Here is a 15,177-nt window from a genome sequence, read left to right on the forward strand (position 1 = left end):
AGTCACACACACACACCAACATAGGCATGTGCAGACACGCAAACACAGACACACGCACACAGTCACGCATGCAGTCACACACACCAACACAGGCGTGTGCAGACTCGCAAACACACATGCACATGTCACACACAAATGCAGTCACGCATACGTAGTTACGCAGACACGCACAAAGTCACACATGCACAATCACACAAACATGTGCAAATGTACACACATAGTCCCACAGACGCACGTGCACACACGCACACACACACATTTTGTCACATCAAAACACATCATACAATTAATCAAGTATTCATGATGAATATTTCCAGGAGGGAAAATGGTGATGTTAAATTGGAGAAATGTGAGCAGAGGCACGAAACTTGCTCACCATTGCCCAGGAACGTTTGGCACAGCCTCTGTGGTGCTTCCCATTAGTCTGCATCAAACTGCGCCTGCCATTTCTCAGCCCATTTCAGATCAATATCTCTCTGCAGCCTGTTCATCCTCCACACTCTGTCAATGCTGCCCCCCACATCCACGTACATACAAACAGCACTGTGGGGCAAACACCACCTCTCCAATCACCAATCTGCCTCCTTTTGCCAAGACAATTTAGTTTAGTTTAGTTTAGAGATACAGCGCGGAAACAGGCCCATCGGCCCACCGAATCGCGCCAACCAGCAATCTCCGCACATTAACACTATCCTACACACACTAGGGACAATTTATATTTATAGCAAGCCAATTCACCAGTAAACCTGTACGTTTTTGGAGGAAATTGAAGATCTCAGAGAAAATCCACGCAGGTCACGGGGAGAACGTGCAAGCTCCGTACAGACAGCACCCGTAGTCTGGATGGAACCTAGGTCTCCAGCGCTGTAAGGCAGCAACTCTACCGCTGCGCTACTCTAGATCATATTTACAACTTACCCTGGATCCCATGCGCCATAACCTTTGGTGCACGGAGCCTACACGGACCCTTGTCAGAGGCCTCACTAAACTCCACGTACATCACATCCACCGCACGGCCTTCATGGACATAATTTGTTGCCTCTTCATACCAAGCAATCAGACTGGTCAGACAGGAGTAGAGACAAGGAAATGCAGATGCTGATTCACAAAACAGGGCACAGAGTGCTGGAGTAACTCAGCGGGTCAGGCAGCATCTGTGGAGAACATGGATAGGTGACGTTTCACAGAGTGCTGGAGTAACTCAGCGAGTCAGGCAGCATCTGTGGAGAACATGGATGGGTGGTGTTTTGTGTCAGAACCCTTCTTGAGACTGGAAGGGGACATCACTGTACCAGGTACATGTAACCATAATGTACCTGTGAACCATTGACGGCAGGTTGCAGATTTTGAGGAATTTGAAATAGTGGATTAGTGGGATTTATCAACAGGGGAACCGGCTGGATTATCAACGTTTATTATCAAAAATAGTCGTATCTAGATGGATCCATTTACTAAAATATTGAGGTTAGGATTTGAAGGGAGCTTTTGCCCGAGGCATTCTGGAGCCCTGATACTTGACGGGTTCTCATTTCCACAGCCTCTACTAGTACGCTGGCTCGAAGGGCTGAATGGCCTACTCCTGCACCTATTGTCAATTGTAACTGGCGTACGTTGTGAAAAAACAGAGATCCTACAAGAAACAGCTTGGTACAAGAGAATAAAGCCGCATTCTCATCAAAAGTTTAGTTTAGTTTAGCGATGCAGGGCGAAAACAAGCCCCTCGGCCCACCGAGTCCGTGCTGACCAGAGATCCCCGCACACTAGCTCTATCCTATACACTTAGACCAAGCCACGTAACCGACCAACTTGTACATCTTTGCAGTGTGGGAGGAAAGCAGAACTTCGCGGAGAAAACCCACGCAGGTCAGGGGGGGATCATACAAACTCCGTACAGACAGCACCCGTAGTCATAAGATCAAAGTGATAGGGGCAGAATTAGGCCATTCGATCCAAGTCTACTCCACCATTCAGTCATGGCTTATCTATCTCTACCTCCTAACCCCATTCTCCTGCCTTCTCCCCATAACTCCTGATACCCGTAATAATCAAGAATCTATCTATCTCTGTCTTAAAAATATCCACTGACTTGGCCTCCAGTCTTCTGTGGCAAATAATTCCACAGATTCACCACCCTCCTACTAAAGAAATGTCTCCTCATCTCCTTCCTAAAAGAATGTCCTTTAATTCTGAGGCTGTGACCTCTAGTCCTAGACTCTCCCATTAGTGGAAACATCCTCTCCACATTCACTCTATCCAAGCCTTTCACTATTCGGTAAATTTCAATGAGGTCCCGCCTCATTCTTCTAAACTCCAGCGAGTACAGGCCCAGTGCCGACAAACGTCATCATAGGTTAACCCACTCATTCCCCCATTGATGAACTGTACACTGCAAGGGCCAGGAAGCGAGCGGGTAAGATCATCTCTATCCCCTCTCAACCTGGCCACAAACTCTTTGAATCACTTCCCTCTGGAAGGCGACTCCGGACTGTCAAAGCTGCCACAGCCAGACAAAAAAACAGCTTTTTTCCACGAGTAGTAGCTCTACTCAAAAACCAATAATCTGTAGCCTCCTTTTGCTCTAGTATTTTATTTCATTCACATGTTTAAACTGTAATGTTTTATTCTTAATGTTTTAATGTTTTATGTTTTATTCTTAATAGTTTACCGTATGTCATGTTGTCACTTGCGGGCAGAGCACCAAGGCAAATTCCTTGTATGTGAACATACTTGGCCAATAAACTTATTCATTCATTCATTCCTGGGATCATTCTTGTAAACCTCCTCTGGACCCTCTCAAGAGCCAGCACATCCTTCCTCAGATACCATGCCCAAAATTCTTCCAAATGCGGCCTGACCATCGCCTTATAGAGCCTCAGCATTACATCGCTGTTTTTGTATTCTCGCCCTCGTGAAATAAATGCTAGCATTGAGTTTGCTTTCTTTGCTACCGATTCGACTCCCAGATTAACTTTTTGGGAATCCTGCATCAGCACTCCCAAGTCCCTTTGCACCTCCGATTTCTGGATTCTCTCCCCATTTAGAAAATAGTCTACGCCTTTATTCCTGCTACCAAAACGCATGACTCCACACTTTGCTACACTATATTCCATCTGCCACTTCTCTGCCCACTGTCAATGCCTCCACAATCTCTACAGCCACCTCTTTCAGAACCCTACGGTGCAGTCCATCCGGCCCAGGTGACTTATCCACCTTCAGCCCTTTCAGCTTCCCAAGCAGCTACTCCCTAGTAATAGCCCTCCATTAACTGCCACCCCGACTCACTTGGATTTCAGGTTGCTTGGAACTTTTATCTACAGACTACACTGTCTGAAAGGCCTCTTCTCACTAACAACAATGCTGCCTGTTTGTCTGCTGTCCCTCAGTTACGGCAAGATTAAAACATGCTGGATATTTCATCCAGCACAATGAAGCACCATCACAATAGCTGGGAACTAAATATAATTCAAGACCACCAACAGGGAGTGGATCAGCCAGGACACATTCCACTTCACTATTACCAGGCAACCAGCCACCACACGTGATGAGCTGACACAAAGCAGGGTCTGATCACACACAGGCAAGAGAGGCCTACACAGGTGGCAGCAAGGTGAGGGGACGTGGAGGGGGAGAGACAGAGGGAGGGAGGGAGAGAGGGAGAGAGGGAAAGACAGACAGAGAGGGAGAGAGGGAAAGACAGAGGGGGAGAGGCAAAGGCTGAGAGGGAGAGACAGAGGGAGAGAGACACAGAGGGAGAGAGACGCAAGAGGGAGAGGGAGAGAGAGAGAGAGAGGGATAGAGGGAGAGACAAAGAGAGACAGAGGGAGAGACAGAGAGAGACAGAGGGAGAGAGAGCGAGAGAGACAGAGACAGAGAGAGAGAGACAGAGACAGAGAGAGCTCCTGGCAGAGGGTGAGTGTGGATGAGTGAGGCAGCTGGGGGTGTAGCAGGACAGGACAGAGGAAGGGACGGACCTGTAATTGAGGGGACATGGAATGTGAAAGCGCAGGAACAGGCTCTTTGGCTCACAATATCCGTATCATGCAGGATGCCAAATTAAAGTAATCTCAGTTTGCACGTGATCTACATCCCTCCATTCCCTGCACATCCATGTGCCTATCTTTAGACGTTAGAGATACAGCACGGAAACAGGTTTTTTGGCCCACTGAGACCGTGCTGCCTAGCGATCACCCCGTACACTACTAACACTATCCTACACACTAGGGACAATTTTACACCATACCAAAGCCAATTAACCTACAATCCTGTATGTCTTTGGAGTGTGGGAGGAAACTGGAGCACCCGGAGAAAACCCACGTGGTCACGGGGAGAACGTGCAAATTCCGTGCAAACAGCACACGTAGCTCTCTCCGGCGCTGTGAGGCTGCAACTAAAAACCTCTCAAACACCAGTATAGTACTGGCCTCCACCACCATGTCCAGCGGCACATATTGGGCACCTGCACATGTCCTTTAAACCTTGCCCCTCAACCTTTACAGCTCTGCCTTCAAATATGGAGCATTCCACAAGACATCACGAGCTCCAGCACTCACAGAGGGTGAAGGAGCTGAGGTGCAGAAAGGAGTCGTCAGCTTGAGTATATGGTCACAGTGAGGTACAGGAAGGGTTGTTGCCAACTGCCCCGTATTAGCCGGGACATCCCGTATTTTGGGCTAAATTGGTTTGTCCCGTACGGGACCACCCTTGTCCCGCATTTGACTGCTGCAACTCGGGTCGAGGGACTGTCGGGTCGGAGTGCCACGTCCGGCCCCGCTTCACCCGTCCTGACGTAGTGCAGCCCATGGAGTGCAGCAGCAGCAGCGCCTCGCCCGTGGCCCCGTCGGTCGGTCGGCAGCCCGGCCAGCTGTCCAACCTTTGGACCTTCGCTGACCGCCGACACCACCACCCCTCCTTCTCATGGGCCGAACATCGATTCACGAGTTGGACAGGGCGCCGGACTTTGCGAGCGACGTCGCGCGGCCCGGGCCGAAACTCCACAGCCGGCCCGCCGGCTGGGCTTTGTGTGCAGTCCAGCACCCGGGCCAACTCATCATTCACCCAGCCACAGCCAAGTCGGTCAACGAATTGCCCTCGGGAATTTATCCCTTATTTTGGAGTGAGAATGTTGGTGACCTTATGGATCAGTACAATGAAAATCCCTGCTTGCAGCAGCATCACAGGCAACACACAGAGGCACCGGGTACATAAATGACACATCAACTACACAAGGCAGGCAGAGGGTTTGACACAGAGGGTTTGGGTGTATGGAACAAGCTGCCTGAGGACGTGGTTGAGGCAGCAACGTTTAAAAGACTGTTGGACATGTTCATGGATAGGAAAGGTTTAGAGGGACACGGGCCAAACATGGACAGGTGAGACTAGTGTAGATGGGACATGTGGGTTGGCATGGGCAAGTTGGGCCGAAGGGCCTGATTCCCTGCTGTACGACTATGACAGGGCAAAACAAGAAAGGACAGTGAGTGAAAACAAACAAGAGAGCCACAAAATGACGGGGAAACGAGACATTCAGATTAAACAAGGACACAGCTCCAGATTATTTATGATGAAGGCAGAGGAGGCGGTGAAGCTGTGAGAATGTGCCTTTTGCCAGGAGTACTCTGCCCCTTCCACTGTCTTCATGGCCTCAGCTGAATCACAATCACCCAGGGTGGCACAGTTGTTGCAGCGCCGGAGACCCGGGTTCCATCCTGACTACGGGTGCTGTCTGTACGGAGTTGGTACGTTCTCCCCGTGACCCGGGTGGGTTTTCTCCAGGATCTGCGGTTACCTCCCACACTCCAAAGACATACAACTATGTAGGTAAATCGACTTGGTATAATAAGTGTCAATTGTCCCAGTGTGTGATGGTCAATGTGGACTCCGTGGGCCGATGGGCCTGTTTCTGCACCGTGTCTCTAAAACTAAAACTAAAAGAACCCACCTCACACAACATAGAACAGTACAGCACTGGAACAGGCCCTTCAGCCCACAATGTCTGTGCTGGCCCATCAGGCAGGCACACCACACGGCCTCTTTACTACTCCACTTGTGAGGCCAGTTTCAGGGAGTCAGAGACATGGATGGCGAGATCCCTCTGTACATCAGTGTAGTTGCTGCCTCTCACATCCGAGACTGCTCTCCACCGAGCCACGGCTGCCTTTTGGGAGATTAAGCTGCAGATACAGCCTTCAAAAGTGAAGTCAAACTAAACATAAATTAAAAAAGTATCATACTTCTCCACTCTTGCTGCTGAAAGGCAAGTGGAATCTCTATTTCCATGCGAAGTAGACTGTAACCTGATCTATATATTTTTGTTAGGCTGAAGGCATTCATCTGATTTCTGTGTGGTCTATTTCCATCCCTCACTTGATCCGCTGGCGGGGATCCTTCAGCAGCAGCTGAGAATAACAAGGTGGGTCTGGGGCTGGGAGGAGGCCCGCCTTCATGCCTCCGCTCATTCACTGCATTCTTGCGCACAAGCATTGTCGAGATGCAGCGCGGCGTGGCCAAGCCCAGATGCAGCGCATCAGTCACGGACCACACATGCAGCCAAAGTGGACAAAAATGCTGGAGAAACTCAGCGGGTGAGGCAGCATCTACGGGGACGAAGGGATAGGTGACGTTTCGGGTCGCGACCCTTCTTTGGAAGAAGAAGGGTCTCGACCCGAAACGTCGCCAATTCGAGACCCTTCTTCCGATGAACGAAGAAGTCAGTCTTCAGAGTCTGAAGAATAAGGGTCTCGACCCGAAACGTCACCTATTCCTTCGCTCCATAGATGCTGCCTCATCCGCTGAGTTTCTCCAGCATTTTTTATCTGCCTTCGGTTTTTCCAGCATCTACAGTTCTTTCTCAAGCAACGGGTAGATGCACAGTCTCTTGCCCAGAGTAGGGGAATCGAGGACCAGAGGACATAGGTTTAAGGTGAAGGGGAAAAGATTTAAATGGAATCTGAGGGGTAACATTTCCACAAAGGGTGGTGGGTGTATGGAACAAGCTGCCAGAGGAGGGACTATCCCAACGTCTAAGAAACAGTTAGACTGGTACAACGATAGGACAGGTTTGGAGGGATATGGATCAAGAGCAGGCAGGTGGGACTAGTGTAGCTGGGACATGTAGGCCGGTGTGGGCAAGTTGGGCCGAAGGGCCATTTTCCACACTCTATGACACTACACCCGTGCACGAGTTAGACAGTAGACAATAGACAATAGGTGCAGGAGTAGGCCATTCAGCCCTTCGAGCCAGCACCGCCATTCAATGTGATCATTGCTGATCATCCCCAATCAGTACCCCGTTCCTGCCTGCTCCCCATATCCCATGACTCCGCTTTTGTCAAACACCTCTGCAGAGTCAAGGAGGTATACAGCACAGCTTGTGCTAACCAAGCTCTATGCTTGGAGCGCAGGAGGATGAGGGGCTATATCCTCATTTGCCTCTGAATCATTCCTAGCCAATACCTGTTGATAGTCAAAGTAAAAAATACATCCACTTCTCCAGCTTCCTCTGGCAGCTTATTCCAGATACACTTCCCTCCAACTGAACACATTACCTCTGCACAGGTCCTTCTGAAATCTCTCCCCTCTCCCCTTAAAGCTATTCCCTGTGGTTTTGGATTCCTTCACCCTGGGAAAAAGACTGAGCATTCACTTTATCCACACCCCTCATGATGCAGTACACTTCAATAAGGTCACCCCTCAGCTTCCTGCGCTCCAAAGAAACAAGCTCCTCCAGTCTGTCCACCCTCTCCCTGTAACTCAAGCCTACAAGTCCCGGTAACATCCTGGTGGAGGAACGAACTGCAGATAGACAATAGGCAATAGGTGCAGGAGTAGGCCCATTCGCCCCTTCCAGCCAGCACTGCCATTCAATGTGATCATGGCTGATCATCCCCAATCAGTACCCCGTTCCTGCCTTCTCCCCATATCCCCTGACTCCGCTATCTTTAAGCGCCCGATCTAGCTCTGTCTTGAAAGATGCTGCTTTACACCAAAGATAGACACAAAATGCTGGAGTAACTCAGGGACAGGCAGCATCTCTGGAGAGAAGAATGGGTGAGGTTTCGGGTCGAGACCCTTCTTCAGACTGAGTCAAGAGAGAGGTAGATACAGAGATAAGGAAGTGTAAGGTGTGAAAATGAGACAAAGGGGATGTAGAATAGATGATTGTTAGCTCGGAGAAGGCAACAACGAAGCAAGCATCTAACATCCTGGTGAACCTTTCCAGGGTGAGCAGGACTGCACACAGTGCTAGCTCCCAGTGTGGTCTCACCAACACTGTACAGTGTGGTTGGTGGGCAGGGGTGAAGCTAGCAGCATCCCTCATCTGAGCATCACAGCATCCCAGCAGGCGGGTCACAAAACCACCCGTTCAACGAGTCAGTGGAGACCCGTGGGTCTTGCCAGACCAATCTGCTGGAATTCTTTGAAGAAGTAAATAGCAGGACAGACAAAGGAGAGTCAGTAGACGTTGTTTACTTAGATTTTCAGAAAGCCTTTGATAAGGTGCCACACGTGAGGCTGCTAAGGAAGATGAGAGCCCACGGTATCAAAGGGCAGATACTAGCATGGATAGCAGGTTGGCTGGATGGCAGAAGACAAAGAGTGGCAATAAAGGGGGCTTTTACTGGTTGGCTGCCAGTGACTAGTGGAGTTCCGCAGGGGTCAGTGCTGGGGCCGCTACTCTTCACGTTGTATATTAATGATTTGGACGAGGGGATTGAAGGCTTTGTGGCCAAGTTTGCGGATGATACGAAAATAGGTGAGGGGCAGGTAGTGTAGAGAAAGCAGGGACTCTGCAGAAGGACTTGGACAGGTTGAGAGAGTGGGCAGAGAAGTGGCAGATGGAATATAGTGTAGCAAAGTGTGGAGTCATGCATTTTGGTAGCAGGAATAAAGGCCTAGACTATTTTCTAAATGGGGAGAGAATCCAGAAATCAGAGGTGCAAAGGGACATGGGAGTGCTGGTGCAGGATTCCCAAAAAGTTAATCTGGAAGTCGAATCGGTAGTAAATAAAGCAAACTCAATGCTAGCATTTATTTCAAGAGGGCTTGTATACAAAAACAGGGATGTAATGCTGAGGCTCTATAAGGTGGTGGTCAGGCCGCATGTGGAATATTGTGAGCAATTTTGGGCCCCATATCTGAGGAAGGATGTGCTGGCTCTGGAGAGGGTCCAGAGGAGGTTTACAGGAATGATCCCAGGAATGAGTAGGTTAACCTACGATGAGTGTTTGTCGGCACTGGGCCTATACTCGCTGGAGTTTAGAAGCATGAGGGTGGGACCTCATTGAAATGTACAGAATAGTGAAAGGCTTGGATAGAGTGGATGTGGCGAGGATGTTTCCACTAGTGGGAGAGTCTAGGACTGGAGGTCACAGCCTCAGAATTAAAGGATGTTCCATTAGGAAGGAGATGAGGAGGAATATCTTGTCAGAAGGTGGTGAATCTGAGGAATTGGGTATTTTTAAGTGAATGCATATTTTTGCGGCAGAGATAGATAAATTCTTGATTAGTACGGGTGTCAGGGGTTATAGGGAGAAGGTAGGAGAATGAGGTTGGGAGGGAGAGATAGATCAGCCCTTATTGAATTGTGAGTAGACTTGATAGGCCGAATGACCTAATTCTGCTCCTATTATTTCTGACCTTATGACGTTAGATGCAAACGTGACTATGAGTGGCTGTGGTGAATCTGCCCCAGTCTACGTCCAACTTGATTGGTACGTGCGTCTATATTATCCCCCACTGAACTGCAACAGAGCAGCCCTGCCTCCAGCACTGTCCGCAGCCAGTGGTTCTGAACCTGTGGACAGGGTACACACAGCTCTAGCTGACTGCCCGGGAGAGGGGAGGGAGGAGCTGTCATCCCACCGGGACATGGCCTAAACCAATGGCGACCATCCAGTTTACACTCAATACTTCCCAAAGAAAATTGGGTCACAACTGTTGTTTTAAATTACAACGATAATCACCAGAGGTCCAATGAAGAAAGTCATCCTTGAACGCTCACAGCCAAGGGCAGATCATTCCCCCGCACAGTGCCACAGGTTCAGACATGCTGGAGCCCGGCCTGGGCATTAGTCACATCACCAGTGGGCAGCGGGTAACGCTGCATCACAACAACAGAGACCCGGGTTCAATCCTGACCTTGGGTGCTGTCTGTGCAGAGTTTGCACGTTCTCCATGTGACTGTGAGGGTTTCCCAAAGACGTGCGGGTTTGTAGGTTAATTAATCTCCGTAAATTGTCCCTAGTGTGTAGGGAGTGGATGGGGAAGTGGGATAACACAGAGCTGGTGTGAACGGGTAATCGGTGGTCGGCGTGGACTCGGTGGGCCGAAGGGCCTGTTTCCATGCTGTCTCTCTAAATTAAAAACTGGAGAACTATCACAGAATAGTGAGTGCAATGTAAAGAAATAATATAAATAATAAAAATGGCACTGATGCCTATCCAGCCCTATCTCACGAATCCACCTCTGAGAACAACTGGAGTAACTGGAGCAGGACAGGCAGCATCTCTGGAGAGACGGAATGGGTGATGTTTTGGGTCGAGAGGCTTCTTCAGACTGGACAACACATCATTCTCTGACGTGTGTTCGCCACCTCAATGTGACGCCACCACCTTTGACATCTTCCCTTCCCCACCGCTTTCCTCTTTCCACAGAGACCGTGACCTCAGCACATCCTCCCTTCACTCATCGCTTCCCACCATGCCTGCCCCTCCCTGGGGACTTGCCGCCAGCTGGGTTAGTGGGCGGCTGGGTTAGTGGGCGGCTGGGTTAGTGGGCGGCTGGGTTAGTGGGCGGCTGGAGATAGTGGGCGGCTGGAGATAGTGGGCGGCTGGAGATAGTGGGCGGCTGGGTTAGTGGGCGGCTGGGTTAGTGGGCGGCTGGGTTAGTGGGCGGCTGGAGATAGTGGGCGGCTGGGTTAGTGGGCGGCTGGGTTAGTGGGCGGCTGGGTTAGTGGGCGGCTGGGTTAGTGGGCGGCTGGGTTAGTGGGCGGCTGGGTTAGTGGGCGGCTGGGTTAGTGGGCGGCTGGGTTAGTGGGCGGCTGGGTTAGTGGGCGGCTGGAGATAGTGGGCGGCTGGAGATAGTGAGCGGCCGTTACTCACGTGCTGTGTCAGGAGGCTGATGTGAGTGGACTGCGGCCAGTGGCGGGGGTTGTGTTTGGCCGCCAGGCGCTGCAGCACCAGGTTGAGATCGTCAAGGGGAGCGGGCGTGTGGATTCCGTCGCTGCTTCTCTGCCGCTGGGTGCAGCGGCCACCCGTGCCTGCAGAGAGGGGAAGAGCCACAGCATGAGTGTCTATGTACAGCCTGTCCTGGGGCACAGCCCACAGTCAGGAGCCACTGACCAGCACTTCCCCCAGCCACCATCACTCTGCACTGACCACAGCACCCGTTCCCCTCCCCATCTCCAGTTTACATCCCTGCACTGGGCAAAACAGTGACCATTCACTGCACCAGTAGCACAAGTTGGTAGAGTTGCCGCCTCACAGTTTCTGGCGCTGTGAGGCAGCAGCTCTACCCGCTGCGCCACCGTGCCGGCCCTGTTAGTGATCATCAACACAGCTTTATAGAGTGCCAAGTAAAGAGAGGCTGGGGGGGTAGAGCTCTGCTTTGCTGACCTGGAGTTGCGGAGTTTGGCCGTGAGAGTCTCTGGCTGTAGATGTGAGCCGCGGCCTGCATGGACGATGCGGGGATAGAGGCGAGGCTGTCGGAGCTGGGCCCATGGACCTTGCCCGGGGGTGTGGGCTGGCGAGATGTCGGCGTTGCTGAGGCCATTCGGTGAGCCGCTGGACCAGCCCTGCCGGCGGTCTCCGTCTCCGGGGGAGGAGGTGTCCCGTGGTCCAGCGTGTGTGACCGGGGCAGGCTGCCCACTGACTCAGAGACCGGGCGTGCACGACCAACACCATGAGCGGAGGAGCTGTGCGCCAAGAGACTGCCATCACCACAACCATCAGAGGCACCGGCGGCACCTCCCTCCTTGGTCGCAGCCACACCTGCGGATGAGGAGGCACAATTACACAGGCACGTTCACCGTAACATGAAAAGAAGAACACACACGGTGATATCAGTGTGGAGGAAGGAATTGCAGATAGACACAAAGTGTTGGAGTAACTCAGCGGGACAGGCAGCATCTCTGGAGAGAAGGAATGGGCGAGGTTTCGGGTCGTGACCCTGTGATAACATCAGTCCCAGATCTCCCGTTTGCTCACCATTTTAATGCCACTTCTCATTCCCACACTGACCTCCTTGCCCTGGGCCTCCTCCATTGCCAGAGTGAGGCCACACACAAACCACAGAGACAGTGGTGCAGAGGTAGAGTTGCTGCCTTACGGCACTAGAGACTCGGGTTCGAAAGGTGCTGTCTTTAGGGAGTATGTACATTCACCCTGGGACAGCGTGGGCTTTCCCCAGGTGCTGTGGTTTCCTCCCACAGTCCAACGTCGTGCAGATCACCGTTTATCACTGGCTGATCATTGGTTAGCGCGGACACGGTGGGCTGAGAGGCCTGTTTCCATGATGTATCTCTCAACCAAACACCTCATATTCCGCTCGGGTAGCTTGCAACCCAACACTGTGAACCGTCACAGTAAGGAGATACACGCAACAGGTTTATAGACAATAGATAATAGGTGCAGGAGTAGGCCATTTGGGCCTTCGAGCCAGCACCGCCATTCAATGTGATCATGGCTGATCATCCCCAATCAGTACCCCGTTCCTGCCTTCTCCCCATATCCCCTGACTCCGCTATTTTTAAGAGCCCTATCTAGTTCTCTCTTGAAAGCATCCAGAGAACCTGCCTCCACCGCCCTCTGAGGCAGTGAATTCCACAGACTCACCACTCTCTGTGAGAAAAAGTGTTTCCTCGTCTCCGTTCTAAATGGCTTACTCCTTATTCTTAAACTGTGGCCCCGGTTCTGGACTCCCCCAACATCGGGAACATGTTTCCTGCCTCTAGTGTGTCCAAGCCCTTAACAATCTTATATGTTTCAATGAGATACCCTCTCATCCTTCTATATGTTTCAATGAGATCCCCTCTCATCCATCCATCCATCCATCCTTCTATAGGTTTATTTCACAGGGTGCCTGTAACGCGCTGCCGGGGGAGGTGGTGGAGGCAGATACCATAGTGGTGTTGAAGAGACTTTTGGACAGGCACATGGATACGCAGGGAACGGAGGGATATGGATCACGTGCAGGCAGAGGAGTTGGCATCATGTTTAGCACAGACATTGTGGGCTGAAGGGCCTGTTCAGGTGCTGTACTGTTCTAGGTTATAATCGAATGACAAAACTGACACAGGAGAACAGAGCATTCTGGAAGCATAATGCCATGTATCGACACTAACGGACAGCTGTGTGGATATGAAATGCTCCTGATTTCAGGTCTGCAGTGTAGACACATTGCTTCACTGGTTACTGGTGTAAAATATTCCATTACCTATTGTGTTACTGGGTGACTGACATTCCTGTACAGTGCTGTAACACAAAGTGTTTATCCGTCTCTGGACATTTCACTGATGATCTAACTCTGTGCAACATCTGTCCAAAAATCACACCTTCTGCCACTGCAACTTTGCTCCCATTTGTGTCAATATTTAATATTCAATCTGATTTCCAATGGAGACTTCCAGTGTAAGCAGTTGTGTGGAGCAGCCAGCTGCGGTGTGCTGGAGAAGCAACGATGTCTAATAGCCAAGGTGAGCTGCAGGAACAATACCACTAAACACTTCAAGGATAGTTCAATTGATACATTGAATGATTCCACAATGTGATAGGTTTTTTGTGGCAGTGTTTCGTTTCGTTTAGAGATACAGCGCAGAACAGGCCCTTCGAGTCCGCACCGACTAGCAATCCCCGCACACTAACACCACCCTACACACACTAGGGACAATTGACACCAAGCCAATTAACCTACAAACCTGTACGGCTTTTGATTATGGGAGGAAACCGAAGATCTTGGACAAACAATAGGCAATAGACAACCTACTCATGCAGGTCACGGGGAGAACGTACAAACTCCGTACAGACAGCACCCGTAGTCAGGATGGAACCCGGGTCTCTGGCGCTGTGAGGCAGCAACTCTACCGCCGTTGGTTGTTTAAACTGTTACTCTGAAGATTATCAATATCAGCGTGTGAGCAGTGGTCAGATACCAGCGAGTGGGCAACTCTCTTTAGCATTTCTCCTCCTTCTGCCTCTAACAGAAGGATTGCCTACGTGTGTAAAGATTATAGATCCACACGGAAACAGCCTCTTGCATCCACCTCCTCCAGGCTGGCCAACATGCCCCAGCTACACCAGTCCTACCTGGCCATCTAGCACCCATATCCCTCTAAACATCTCCTATCCATGGCCCGTGCAAATGTCTTCCCAAGCTGTTGTTGCAGCTGCCTGGAGGTGCAGCTTGATCTGTGCAGCCACCACCCACTGTGTGAAAGACACTATCCTTCCTGACACACACTTGGTTTACAGCTACTACTTCACCTCCCTGAGGCTTCTCTGAAATGTTCACCTGGTCATTGATGGTGGGTGCGTGGTGCCAGACCATATAGAACAGTACAGCGCAGAAACAGGCCCTTCGGCCCATAATGTCTGTGCTGAACATGATGCCAGGAGCCCGCTATGCCTCAATGGGGCACCGCACTATTTAAGGAAGAGCAATGTGCCAACCTCTGCCACATCACCGTGGGATTTAGGGTGGCACAGCGGCAGAGACCCGGGTTCCATTCTGCCTACGGGTGCTGCCTATACGGAGTTTGTACCTTCTCCCCGTGAACTGCGTGGGCTTTCTCTGGGTGCTCTGGTTTCCGCCCACACTCCAAAGACCTGCAGATTTGTAGGTTAATTGGCTTCGGGAAAATAGTAAATTGTCCCTAGTGTGTGTGTAGAACAGAGTTAGTGTGTGGAAATCGCGGGTCGGCGCGGATTCGGTGGGCCAAAGGGCCTGTTTCTGCGCTGAGTCTAAGTGGAAACAAGGATCGAGATTGATTGCAGGAATGAGTAGGTTAACCTATGTCTCGACCCGAAACATCACCCATTCCTCTGCTCCAGAGATGCTGCCTGTCCCATTGAGTTACTCCAGCTTTTTGTGTCTATCTTCAGTTTAAACCAGCATCTGAAGTTCCTTCTTACACATATGATGAGCGTTTGTCGGCACTGGGCCTGTACTCACTGGAGTTTAGAA

General features: G+C 50.8%; 1 protein-coding gene across 4 annotated transcripts in view; it reads right to left on the reverse strand.

Annotated features, from left to right (window-relative positions):
• ttll5 (tubulin tyrosine ligase like 5) overlaps nt 1-15,177 on the reverse strand; it is a 163,618-nt gene that overhangs the window by 51,289 nt on the left and 97,152 nt on the right. For all 4 annotated transcript variants that reach the window (XM_033027477.1, XM_033027476.1, XM_033027473.1 and 1 more), the window contains 2 exons: nt 11,613-11,987; nt 11,100-11,257 (listed from right to left, as the gene is read on the reverse strand). In XM_033027477.1, the coding sequence (XP_032883368.1) occupies nt 11,100-11,257; nt 11,613-11,987 (533 nt within the window). The remainder of the gene's footprint in view (nt 1-11,099; nt 11,258-11,612; nt 11,988-15,177) is intronic.

This window comes from Amblyraja radiata, chromosome 9 (genome assembly GCF_010909765.2).
Source record: "Amblyraja radiata isolate CabotCenter1 chromosome 9, sAmbRad1.1.pri, whole genome shotgun sequence".
NCBI classification, from domain to species: Eukaryota; Metazoa; Chordata; class Chondrichthyes; order Rajiformes; family Rajidae; genus Amblyraja; species Amblyraja radiata.